Source organism: Impatiens glandulifera, chromosome 1 (assembly GCF_907164915.1).
Source record: "Impatiens glandulifera chromosome 1, dImpGla2.1, whole genome shotgun sequence".
In the NCBI taxonomy this organism is placed as follows: Eukaryota; Viridiplantae; Streptophyta; class Magnoliopsida; order Ericales; family Balsaminaceae; genus Impatiens; species Impatiens glandulifera.
Window position 1 is genome coordinate 95,476,184 of NC_061862.1, and position 12,912 is coordinate 95,489,095.

Consider the following 12,912-nt stretch of genomic DNA (forward strand, 5'->3'; position numbering starts at 1 on the left):
ATTCAAATAAATCTAAACCAATCAAGGGAGTGTACTCAGTGTAGAATCTTTGGAGAAATTGATGAATGATTGAGGATAGGAAGGAGATGAGTGAAGGGCCTGCAATTTTGTAAGCTTTGGGAGACCACAAGGACAACAAGTCAAATAAGGGATAAAGATGATTGATCTCAATCTCTTTATATATATGCAACTTTTCAGTACAAGTTTGACTCTCATGTCATCCCAAATCCTCACTGAATCAAAGAAACTAATCGGAAACTAGAGTTCAAAACAAGCCAATTCAATCCAGCTAAGGCCTGGTTCGGATTGGATTTTTTTTTTAAATTTAAAGGGAGAAAAAATAACGATAGTTGATTATTTTGAGAGGGTGATTATTATTTTTGGTAAAAAGACTTACAGGGTATTGATATATATAAATAAAATAAAAAATAATGATTTTAAATAGATGGTATTTTAGTATGTTGGTTAATGAAATGAGTGATGTGATGGTTGAGAAATGATTGATTGGAAAATTAATTTTGATTGAGTTTTTTTAAAAACTCAAAAAGAACAAGACCTAAGCTTAAGAGTTGTAAGGATTGGAGTTTTTATAAAAACCTAGATGGAGAAAAAAATAATAATTGGTGATGATTATTTTTTGTAAAAAGACTTAAAGGGTATTGATATATATAAATAAAATATAAAATAATAATTTAAAATAAAGGATATTTTAGTATTTTGATTAATGATTTGAGTGATGTGATAAATAAAAGGGGAGTGAAATGATGTTTGATTTTGTATGAGTTTTTTTAAAACACATATCGAACAAGGCCTAAATGTTTGATTTTGGTCCAAACTCGATAAGAACTTTTTCGTATCAAGGTTATTTGAATAATTTAGAGGGAGAAAAAAATAATAATTGTTGATAATTTTGTGGAGATAATGACTATTTTTGATTAAAAAAAACTTAAAAGAGTATTTATATATATAAATAAAATAAAAAATAATAATTTAAATTAGAGGGTATTTTAATATTTTGGTTAATGAATTTATTGATTTGATGGATGAGAGGAGAATAGGGGTGTTCAACCGGCCGGTTAAACGGTTCCGGTTAAGATCAATTTTGTCTTTTATTTTTACAAACCGGTTAATCGACCGTTAATGATATCGGTTTTACCGGTTCTAGTTCTACCGGTTTTGGTCGGTTAACCGGATTTAACTAGGAACCGATAATTCAATTTTTTAAATTAAGTAATAAATTTATGAAATGATTTTTTTTTTAAAAAATTATTGTTTACACTTTCATATTATACTATTCTCCATCATTTATCGTCTCTATTATAATATATTATTTATAATATAATATATTATATTAGAATATATTATATTATTATAATATATTTTATTGATATATTTAAGAATATTTTATAATATATAATTTTATTTTAACAATATAATATATTTTATAATTATTTTTCTTAGTTTTTTATATGTTTCCTAGGAAAATTTAAATTCATTAGGTCGATTAGTTTTAATCTAAGTGTTTGGATAGAAAGTTAAAACATGGAATGAATGTTGAATACTTTTAATTTGCTTAACTATTTTGATTTTGTTAATTTATAATCCATGTTATTGTATCGTTATAAAAATAATTTTACATATTTTAATTAAATTATTTTAGTTTGTTTTTAATTTATTTTTGTAAAATTTTATATAAATCATAATATTTTTTTTAAAATAATTCTATAAAAATTATAATTTTAAATTTTAAAATAAAATAAAATAATTTATAATATATTTATTATTTATAAAATAACTAATACAAATTATAAAATATAAAAGTATATAATTAAATTATTACCGGTTAAACCGTTAGAAAAATAGGTAAACCAAAAATTGAACCATTAACCAATAAAAAAATCGATTAATCGGAACCGCTAGAATCGGTTAACTAATCAACCGTTAAAATGAAACCGGTTAACTATCGGTTGGGTTACCGATTTTTCGGTTTTTTTTGCACTGCCTTAGAGAGGAATAAGTGATGTTTGATTTTTTTATTTTTATTTATATATATCAATATTTTTTAAGTCTTTTTACTAAAAAAAAATTAAAAAAAAAAATCACATTTCTTCAAACTTATTACAAATTATCATTTTTTTTTCTTATCTAGGTTATTCAATAACTCCAATTGAATAACGCCTAATAGCTTAATCATTCCTACTTAAAAATAACTTCAATAATAAGATTGACTAGGGTTAATTTTGTGGAGTTGTGAGTATTTTCATAGAAAGATTTAAGAACTTGTTGGGTTGAATTTTTTTTAAAAATTAACCGCAATCAAATATCATTTAATTCATATACTTATAATTACATAACTTAATTTATTAATTAAAATATTAAAATATTTTTTATTTCTTACAAAAATTAATTATTATATATTAAATACTCATATTCTCAAAATCAATATCCATCAACATTTTTTTAAAATAAACCAAATTTATTTTTAAAAAAATCTACCTAACAAACTCTTAAATTATATTAATATATAATGATATATTATTTTTTAAAAGAAATAGTATTTTAATATTTTTATTAATTAAATAAGTGTTATAATTGGTGGAAGAGCCGGACGAAATAATGTTTGATTATGGTTGCGTTTTAATAAAAACTCAACCAAACATGTCTCCGGTATTGGTTGCTTGAAAATTTTGATTAATTTGATATATATTTTAAATCAATCTAAATATGCTAGTTTATGGAATGTATAATAGTGAAAAAAAGGTTACATTATTCAATTTCTATATATAGATAAGAAAGAGATTGTTATGCATCTAACTTGTTTCCTTCTCTTTTTTTTTCTTTTCAAGAACACTCATGAAAAGACTGATATTTAAAAATATTTCAGCACAAAATATGACCAAATTAATTATAATTCTCAAAATAATAGTCAACACATATTAAATAATCACCACACTTTTAATCAACAATGTTCAAAAGAGATGTTCATTATAAAATTACAAAACATGAAATCAAGCTAAACACTTAAAAGCATGGGTGGGAACAAACAAATAATATCAATTTTACCTAAACTATTTAACTTAGATCTGAAACCGAAATGTCTTTTACATATATGGGAATATAGGTTTGCTTCTATGTTATAATCAATTTGTGTTTTCCATTTTTGTTACATGTCACCCTTGTTTGAACAAAAAATAAATAAATTTGGTGGACTAAAATATAATAGTATTTCCTTTTTATGTATGATATTTTCCTAAAAGCACACTTTTCCCAATTTTCAAAGGCATTTGGAATAGTAATTTTTTTTGGAGTCTTTCACTTTGTTTGATTGAATTTGAGGTTACCTTTGCTTTGATGGTGCCTATGTTTCTGAAAAGCATGCAAATAATTAGCCTTCCTTTCTCTTTATATGGGCTGTGTTTCTTAGGCTATCTTTATTATAAAGTAAGCATCAACTAATTATTATAAAGTAAGAATATTTGAGCTAAAATATTATATATTGCTGAATTTTATTTTTTTAACATGAATAGTTCAAGGACAATCCATAAAAAAGTATAAATAAATTTAAGAAAAAAAACACTATATTATATACAATATTACTATTGAATTTCTAAATATAATAGTCTTTTTACTTCACAATTTATAATAAATGTCTAGGAAAAAACACTATAACAAATACTGGTTCATAAATGCCTATGAATTAGTGAGTCACTACAAAAACTCATAAAAAGACATCTCACATGTAATTATATTTAGGATGCTCAAATTTTATTTCTTTCAAATTAGTTTGACCTAGTCCTCCATTCATAAACTTTATATTAGTACTAATAGTTTAGATTAAAATTCATTCACTCATTGGAAAAAATGGACCCGACAAATGAAGGACCTAATCTTTTAACATTTATATAAACTAATGAAATTTTTGAACATATTCCATTTTCCATAAATACATTTATCAGACCAATGCAACCCAACACTGCAACAAGACAACAATCTCGGCCCAATTTAAAATGGACCTGACAAATGAAGGACCTAATCCAGTATGGGCTTGTGTATTATTTTTTTTTATATATAATATCTATCTTGAATATTTATAATTATGCTAGATAAATTGAGACATTTTTTATAAATAAATGAGTAAAAAATTCAATTAATTTAGTTAAACTTGACTTTACTTATTTTATTAAAACTATAAATATTTATCAATATTACTTATCATAAATTTATTTTGATTAATTTGCATGAATATTAAACTAATTTCTTCTTAATTTTAAAAAACTAGTAGCATTATATACTTTAACTTAAATAATTAATTGTAATCAAACTTAAGACCTTTTAAACTTAAGACATTTTATCTTTTAAATATGACTCAACCCATCAAGGTAGTACAGTGGTAAAAGTCAGCTTAAGAGACCAAAATGTCACGACTTCAATTCCATTTTTAAAACCCTATAATAACAATTAATCATCAAGTCATTGTTGTGAATTATAACATATGTTAGTTCTTAGTTTCTAGAAAAAAAAAACTATTTATCACTCTAAATAATAAGTTCATATTGAACTAATTTTTAAAACCCTATAACAACAATTAATCATCTTAATGTCCTATTTCAAGTATTTTTAATATTAGACTTTATATTGTCATTTATTAGTATCTTAATCTCATTAAAAATAACTATATTAATTAATATTTATTTGAATAAAAACATTATTATGTTCATGAATACATTTTGATTCTAAACATCTATTTTGTTCATTTTTGTAGAATAATTTATAAACAAAAATTTGAATTTTATATATAATATTAATATTTATATAATTTTTAGTATCAAAAGTCTATTTATGACGTATTATTAGCTTGTTTGTTTTCATTGTTAAAAGTAGAAATGTTACCGTTAAGGACATGTTTGATCCACGGTTTAGAAGTTTCACTAACTGAATTATATATAAAAGGAGAATGACGATTAGAGAGACTTCATCCCATAATATAGTTTACTTTTGGTAGGACACAAACAAATGTTGTTGTCCGAATAAGATGTTATGCGTTGACAAGATATGAATAGTTTCCATGTGGGGCATTCTTACAAATTATTTGCTAAGATGATTTCATATGTTTTTTGTTGCGAGAAACTTTGGGAGTCAAAGATTCCATTCAAGACTTCGTTCTTTGGATGAAGCGTTATTCATGGTGGAATATTTACGGATGTTATGTGCATAAAAAAATTGTATTATAGTTAGCCATATGTGTCATAAGGAGGTTGAATCGACAACTCACTTACTTGTACATTGTCGAGTGGTGACTATTATATAGAGCATTTTGTGGAGTATTATTGAAATTCATTGGGTGATGCCCGAGTCTTTGGGAAGTTTTGATTGATGCAGTTGATATTGCAAGTCTACATATTTGAGTTATATCCCAAATATTTTTTAGTGGACTATTTGATTGGAGAGAAACCATCGAATTTTCAATGATCGTAGTCGTTCGATGCGTATCATTCATAATGATATTATTATGACGTTTTTTTTTAGATTTATTTCGAAAAGCTAATAGAGTCTGTCAGAGAGTTAATTATTCTTTTAGAGTTCTTACGAGCTCAATAATTATTGAGTAACGTTTTTATGTTATTTTCTTTTTTTTATTAATGTCATACTTTGTTGTTGTGTTTAAGCGATTTTTATCATTTTTAATATATATATATAAAAAAATTTTAAAAAAAAAACCAATATCTATATAAATTATGATAGCTCAAACCGTAATAGTCTTGACTAATAAATTAAACACCTCAATTACATCACTTTGAATCTCTTAAGTTAAATTGGAATGTGGAGGTAGTTTTAATTCCTAAAAAATCATATAAATTATGATAATATATAAAAGTTTTGATAGTTTAAAAACATAAATTTATTAAATTGTAGTAATCCAAGTAAGGATGACAATTTCAAATCGATGTGAAGTAACCGAACTGAATTACTTTGTTAGGGACAGTTTTTCCTCGAAACCGAATGGGGATAGGGTGTGCTTTGTTAGGGGCGGTTTTTTCCCGAAACCGAATTAGGATGGGTGAGAATGATATTTGTGTTTTCTGTCCCGTCCTGCTCCGCCTCGATCCCAACCCGATTATGCCCTGAACACTATAAACACAATTATTATATAAAATCATCAATATATTTATTTATTTATTATATTTTATAAGAGTTGTAAGTTTATTTCCTTATAATAATATAAAAATTCAATATAATATATATTATATTAAATGATCCGTTTAAATAATTTTATTAATTTTTTTATTTTTTTAAAATATTTTATAAATGGTATCCCACAGAAATTCTCTCAAAACCGATCGAAACATAAATAATATTAAAAAAAACGCTGAAATAAAAATGAAAGAGAAATGATAAAATGGCATTCCCGCTCATTGAGCTCCCTAACGTCACTTTATTAATCCATCTATAAATCACTTACAATAATTAATTATATCTAAATTATTTTATACTAATTATATATATATATATATATATATATATATATATATATATATATATATATATATATATATATATATATATATATATATAATTTATGATAATATGGGGAAAGCTATGATCGTTCAAATTAAGTTTATTGGATTGTAGTAATCCAAATATTCAAAACAAAGTAACTTTAAATAATCTAATATTTAATTTTAAAGTCATGTCAATAATTAATTATATTTAAATTATTTTATACTCATTATCAATGTCACATTCTTAATTATTACTATTTGTTTCATGTTTTTATGTGACAATTAATTAACATAATTAATTGATGACTATATGTTTTGACTTCAGTCTACAATTGATGATGCCACAATAACTTTTGTCTTGAATGATTAGAATCCAATAACTTTAGGTTAATTAAACAATAAAACTTTTGAGAGAAGAATTATCACTGTCTAGATTTTCATTTTCAAAACTTCAACAAAATAAAATATTATTATTTTTAATAATTTTATTTTGTGTTATATTAAATATTTAATATATTAAGTTTGAATTATTTTTAATAATAGAGAGATCAAACTTTGCTGGGTATTATTAATTTTAATTTTTTTGATTTTGGTTGACTTATGGAGGTGTGTCATAGTCCGTCAATCTGATCTTACCTTACCCTAAGATCGGCTCGGCTTAAATCGTTTTTATATTCCATATTCAAATTTTGAATGATATCATTTTAAACTCAAACTATAATATTTAAAAAAAAAAATTAAAGTTTTTTAACATTTGTACAACTCTCTATTATTTTTTAAAATTTTACTTAAAATATCTTAAGTTAAAATAGAGGTATTGCATACTAGCTTCCAACCTTCTTTTTCGCCACAATCCGACTAAGATTTATGAGGTACGGAAAGAATTTACTAGAAATAGTGCAAAAATCTTTTATAGTTAAAAATGTTAAAGTTCAAAATACTATAGCAATAGCAAGAGTTTGTTGGATGTTTTTTTAAAGTTTATTAGAGTGTTTTACATAAAATTTTATTTATAAAAAAATAGTTATTTAAGTTTTAATTGATCAAATTATTATAATGTTTATTTTATATAAAATTAAAAAAAATATATTTTATTTAGGAATTTTGATCAAATTGTAAAAGAATAAATAAAAAATCTACATCAAATCTTAAGTATAGTTTAAGTGTTATAGTAGATCTAATCTATCTGAAATTACCATAAATACTTCTTTAGGATAGGTAGGACACGCTTAAATCTTTACCGGCACTTCTCTTGCTTGACCGCTAAAGGTGTGTGCTTTCCTTGTTTCTCTCTTTCTCTCTCGCCAAAAGGCAGGACTTTCGTGGACTACCCGTTTACCCAGCCCCAACCCAGAAGAAGAAGAAGATCAGAAATCGGAAATGGGTTCTGAAACGAGGACAATTGCACAAGAAAGTGTTATGGAAGAAGGTATCAGTAACCACGTTGACGTTGGTGAGATTGTCAAGAAAGAGGTAATTGTTGTTGACCATCTTGATCAGGTTCATGATTGTTCTGCATTACCGCCGGATTCGGACACCAGATCTGTACAAGAAGAGAAAACACCGCCTTCCTCCATCATCATGGTCTTTCTCTTTCTCTCTCTTGTTCTCAAACTTGGAAATTTGATCGGTATGTTTTGGATCTGAATGTAATTGTTGGGCAGGGGAAGAGGAAAATTAAGCGGAAGGAGATATATGATGATGAGCTTCTTTTCTTTCGAGTTAGGAATAGGAAGAGGAAGAAGAAGAAACCCTTATCTCCCAAATCAGAACCAGTAAGTTTTTCACATTCAAATCTTTGATTCTTTAGTTTCTTGGTTCTGTTAATTGACTTTAGATACCCCTAGTGAACTGAAAGCTGTTTTTTTTATAAATTGAAAGTACATGATCTGTTTAGCTGCAGGAATCTGATTTATCTATTTCACAAATTCTCTTCTGAGCTCTGATCATGCTGGTTAGGGTTTAGATTTTGGCCAGTGATGGACTACAATTCTTGTTGGTTGACTAATTAGGGCAGGGTTATCTTGTTCAATGCGAAATTGGATTGTGTGTGTCAAATGATGTAAATACCCTCTATGTATTATTTTGAAAAAGTTTAAATTAGAGGAATTTGGTATTTTAATTGATAATCTGAATGATGTGATGAAAGAATTAATTGATGAGTTTATTTAATCTAAATAACCCAAATCAAACAAGCACTTAACACCCACCATAGGTAGCTTAGATGCTTGGACTACTCGTTTATAACTGAATGTAAGAAGAGGTGAGAAAGGAATGACCTAAGCCTTTAGATGAGAGACTTGGAGAAATCCTCCATAACCGAACATGAGTTTTACACTCTTCATATTCATTCATTTCATAATCAACCTAACCCTATTCCTTACCCATTTTATACTACTCATAATTGGCCTAACAATTACATCAAAATGGTTCATGGTCTTTAGAATATAAATAACTTGTGACAGAATAGTTTATGGTCTTCTAGCCTAGCGGTAAAAAGAGGTGGATATCCCCAGCCTCCCTGAGGTCCCCAGTTCGAGCCTGTTAGGCAGCACGTCTGGTTAAATTGATTGAGTTTGTTTGCAGACTATATGTTTAACCCGCGACAATAAGTGACTTACCACCCTGATAATTTAGGTTTGACACGGATTAAGGTGAGTTCATGGCAATGGGTTCTGTGCAGGGCCGGCCCTAGGGTGAGGCGACTGCTTAGGGACTCTCCCTAATACCTGGAGGGTTTAAACTAGGGTCTAAAACTCTCTAATAAGTTAAGTTTACCAATTATACATTTATACTACACTAATTTTTAATATATTAAAACAGTATAATATTATTTATCTCATTTTTTTTCTTAAAACCACAGTTATATTAAAAAAGAATTTTAAAATTAAGTGGCGTAGGGTACCCCAACTGTCGGACCGATACTAGTTCTGTGCTAGCATTGAAGTGCGTACAAGCTGATCATAATAAAAACAAACGGATAACTTGTTCTTGTGTTTGATAAAACTGAAAATTAAGTGTTGAATGTTGAAATACTGATTTTTAAGTGTCAAAGTAGAGAAGTGTTTAAAAATAAATGATGAATAAACCAAATAAAATAACTGAATTTTAAATACTTTGATATATGTAAGTTGATTTGATCAAATGTGAAACTATTGTTGAAAAAGTACTTCAAAAACTATTTTACTCTTATAGTAACACAATTTAATAATTTTCAAGGGTTAAGTTGTCTTTTGTACGATCTTACTGTACTATTGAGTTAAGTCATCCATAACTTACCGAATTAAGCTATGTATTTAATTTAATTTGAGCTGAATCTAATGAATTAAGTAGTTTTAAACAACATTTATCAAATTAGCTTATTACATATAAGTTCTTAATTTTTCAGATAAAGTGATAAGTTGTGTTATCAAACATATTTGTTTTTGTTGACTTTGTCTTGTCTGATGTGATACTATTTCCTTTGATAAGCCATTTATAACAAAACTGGAAGCAAAAATAACAATTTGTGAACTTTTGAAACAGGCAATGTCCAACCTTACAAGGAAGTCTCCAAGGTCAGTTGATCAGTGTTTAATTTTGGTAATTTTTTTACACATTTGAAGGAGAATTGAGAATTTATCTGACAGTTCTTGCAGTACTAAAAGGAGAAAGACTGGAACTAACGGTTCAGATGAATTTGCTCAAGTTAAGACACCTGCTATGATTCGAGCAGAGAAGGTTCAAGCAAGTTTGGGATCTGAATTTCAAACTTTTACAAAGCTGTTGGTTAGATCACATGTGTCTAGCTGTTTCTGGATGGTAAGAAAGATTCTCAGCCTGTTTTTTTTTTTCTTTCTTTTTTCTCGTGTTAATCAAATTTAATATTTGGTTTTGGTTTTGGTTTTGATAATAGGGACTTCCTGGACCATTCTGCAAACTACATCTTCCTAGAGAGGATTCTGCAGTTATTTTAGAAGATGAAAATGGACAACAATTTGATATGAAATACATTGCTGAGAAGACGGGCTTAAGCGCAGGCTGGAGAAAGTTTGCTTATGCTCATCAATTGATCGAGGGGGACGCTTTGGTCTTTCAGTTAGTCGAACACAACAAATTTAAGGTGATTTTTATTTTTATTTTTATTTTTGATGGTTCTGCCTTAAATCTTTTGTTATTGCTCAATAGGTCTTCTTATGCTTTTGGTAGTGGGTTTTCAACTTATATCAAGGGGAAAAACTCATTTTGTTTCCTAAACTTGCATCAAATACTCGTCCTGAACTTTTGAAAATAGCTGAAATTGTTTTTAGCTGTCATTTATTGGTTAACTCCGAATATTTATTGATATATATTTATTTTCAAAAGGTGCAGATAATATACCATTTGTCTTCTTTTTGTTACAGCCGTAATGCTAAGTTTTTATTATTGGCTGAAAGAAAACAAATGGGTATTTTTGCACTGATTAAAATAGTTTGTGGATATATTTTCCCTTTTAGGTGTTCATCTATAGATTTGTCATTTTATCAAAAAAAAAACTTTTCAATCACTTTCTACCTGATTGGAGTACATTAAACTATTTTTTTTTGTTGAAAAATAAAATTAGTTAGTTTATGGTGATGGGCTAATGCATTTTTTTTGTAAAGTGACTGAAATTTTTGAAGGAACAAAAGCTGTTAAGAATGAGATTCAAACTATCATGTTCTTGGTTTCACAGAAAGAAGGGTTTTGATGATTGTCTGGTTTTGATTCTGTTAAGGATGATTTTAGTTTTGATGAAATACCAAGAATGATTATTTTTGCCTGTTTAACGTTATCCATAGGTATTCGTCGTAAGAGCAAACGATTTAACTGAAGTTGATGGCGCTCTTAGCCTTCTAAACCTAGAAGCTCAGACAAAACCGGACGAGTCAGGTTTCTAATTCTCCCTTCTTTTTTTCATTTGTGAAGGTAATAATTCTTTCTCATTGATGAATATTTAATCTTCTGGTATTTTCCCCTCAGAAAAGTTGGTAAATCTCAAGGAAGAAACAATAACCCTCAAGGGTAAAAAGAGGAAAAACAAAAAGTCACTCGCATTAGTGATCCCTGTACCCTTACAACAAGTAGAACCGTTTGAAAATGACAGCGAAGAGGTGGGATCCGAGGTCGTTGTGGGTCCCACCTTTTCCAACTCAACAGCTCAGTTTGAAGACCTATCTTTTGAAGACTTCCATATTGTGGTTGATGGTTTTTGCATAGATTCAAAGTTACCCGAACAAACGATGACTAAATACTACGAACTCTGTTGTGACAAGAATGAGTTTCTTCACTCCCGAGTTGTACGAGGACTTAACCTTCATTTGGTCGCTGGTATTATAAGCGAGATCGTTAATATATCAGACAGTTTGAAAACGTGCACACTTTCTACTCCAAAGGATGAATTTGTTGTGTGGGAGAAGACTTTGAAATCTTTCGAGCTGTTAGGGATGAACGTCGGTTTTCTACATGCTAGGCTTTGTAGACTTCTTAGTCTGGCCCATGAATCGGAAGAGGCGGTTGAAGTTAGGAAATATTGGGAAGCTAAATCGGAGAAGAATCGAATCGAGGAAGATATAAGAAGCGTGGAAGCGAAGCTCATAGAGTTGTTGGAGGCTTCAGAAAAATATGATGGCGTAATTGAGGCTCTTAAACCTAAAGTTGAAAGCTATGAAATTATGTTTCAAGAAGAGATTAATGCTCCTTGGTAGTATTCATTTAGGAAATATTAATGTTTGACATTTTTTTCATTTTGGTTTTGTTGCTATCCTTAATGTGGGACTAAAGTGTAGATTTTTTTTAGTCATGGTTGTATAAACTCTGTTTTTAGTTAATTGTTGTAATGCAATTTGAAATGTGTTTTTAATTAGTTATAAAATGAATTGAAATGTGTAACAATTTAGGTAATTCAAAATTCAAGTGAGAAGAGTTTTGTTTAATGATTAAAAGTTCAATTATCGCTAAAAATGTTTCAAATTAAAATGAAAAATTATGGCATTACATGACGTTTTATCGACAGAGAAGCGAGTAGCCAACTAGCATGTTTCATCCAGATAGAGGATGTGAAGACACACCAGTTAGTTCAAGATTGTCTGGAGGGACAAACAATAACATGAGAAATTAAGAAACACCATATAGATTGTTGGGAGGTTAAGAAAGGGGTGCCAATCATCATGAATAGGCGAAACCGTAGAAAGAAACCCGTAAACTTTGTCTATCTCAACTTCCTTTGCTTACATTGATTCAAGAATAAACCCATCCAAATTTTGCAATTTATCCCTAATTGGACTATATCACAAAGATTCCTTTTAGAAACACTTTTATTTTGAATAAAATCAAACCAAAATGTTTTCTTTTTAATTCAACTTTGTTTTAGACAAAATAAAGCAATACAACCATAGATAAAACACCCATACTA

The 12,912-nt window shown here is 27.8% G+C and overlaps 1 protein-coding gene across 2 annotated transcripts; it reads left to right on the forward strand.

Annotated features, from left to right (window-relative positions):
* The first annotated feature begins 7,733 nt into the window (after positions 1 to 7,733).
* LOC124919345 (B3 domain-containing protein Os01g0234100-like) lies at positions 7,734 to 12,363 on the forward strand. Of its 2 annotated transcripts, none has more exons than XM_047459568.1 (7): positions 7,734 to 8,084; positions 8,165 to 8,275; positions 10,026 to 10,057; positions 10,130 to 10,301; positions 10,396 to 10,602; positions 11,300 to 11,390; positions 11,481 to 12,363. In XM_047459568.1, the coding sequence occupies exons 1-7, from the start codon at positions 7,881 to 7,883 to the stop codon at positions 12,203 to 12,205; spliced, it is 1,542 nt and encodes a 513-aa protein (XP_047315524.1). In that variant the 5' UTR covers positions 7,734 to 7,880; the 3' UTR covers positions 12,206 to 12,363. The 2 variants fall into 2 exon arrangements, with proteins under 2 accessions (XP_047315524.1, XP_047315525.1); XM_047459569.1 differs by having other exon boundaries at positions 10,139 to 10,301.
* Positions 12,364 to 12,912: the final 549 nt, after the last annotated feature.

Coding starts and splice junctions, on each gene's coding strand:
- LOC124919345 (XM_047459568.1), top strand. CDS start 7,881: ATGGGTTCTGAAACGAGGACAATTGCACAAGAAAGTGTTATGGAAGAA. Junction 10,058..10,129: donor CTTACAAGGAAGTCTCCAAG/GTCAGTTGATCA, acceptor TTTATCTGACAG/TTCTTGCAGTACTAAAAGGA. Junction 11,391..11,480: donor GACAAAACCGGACGAGTCAG/GTTTCTAATTCT, acceptor TTTTCCCCTCAG/AAAAGTTGGTAAATCTCAAG.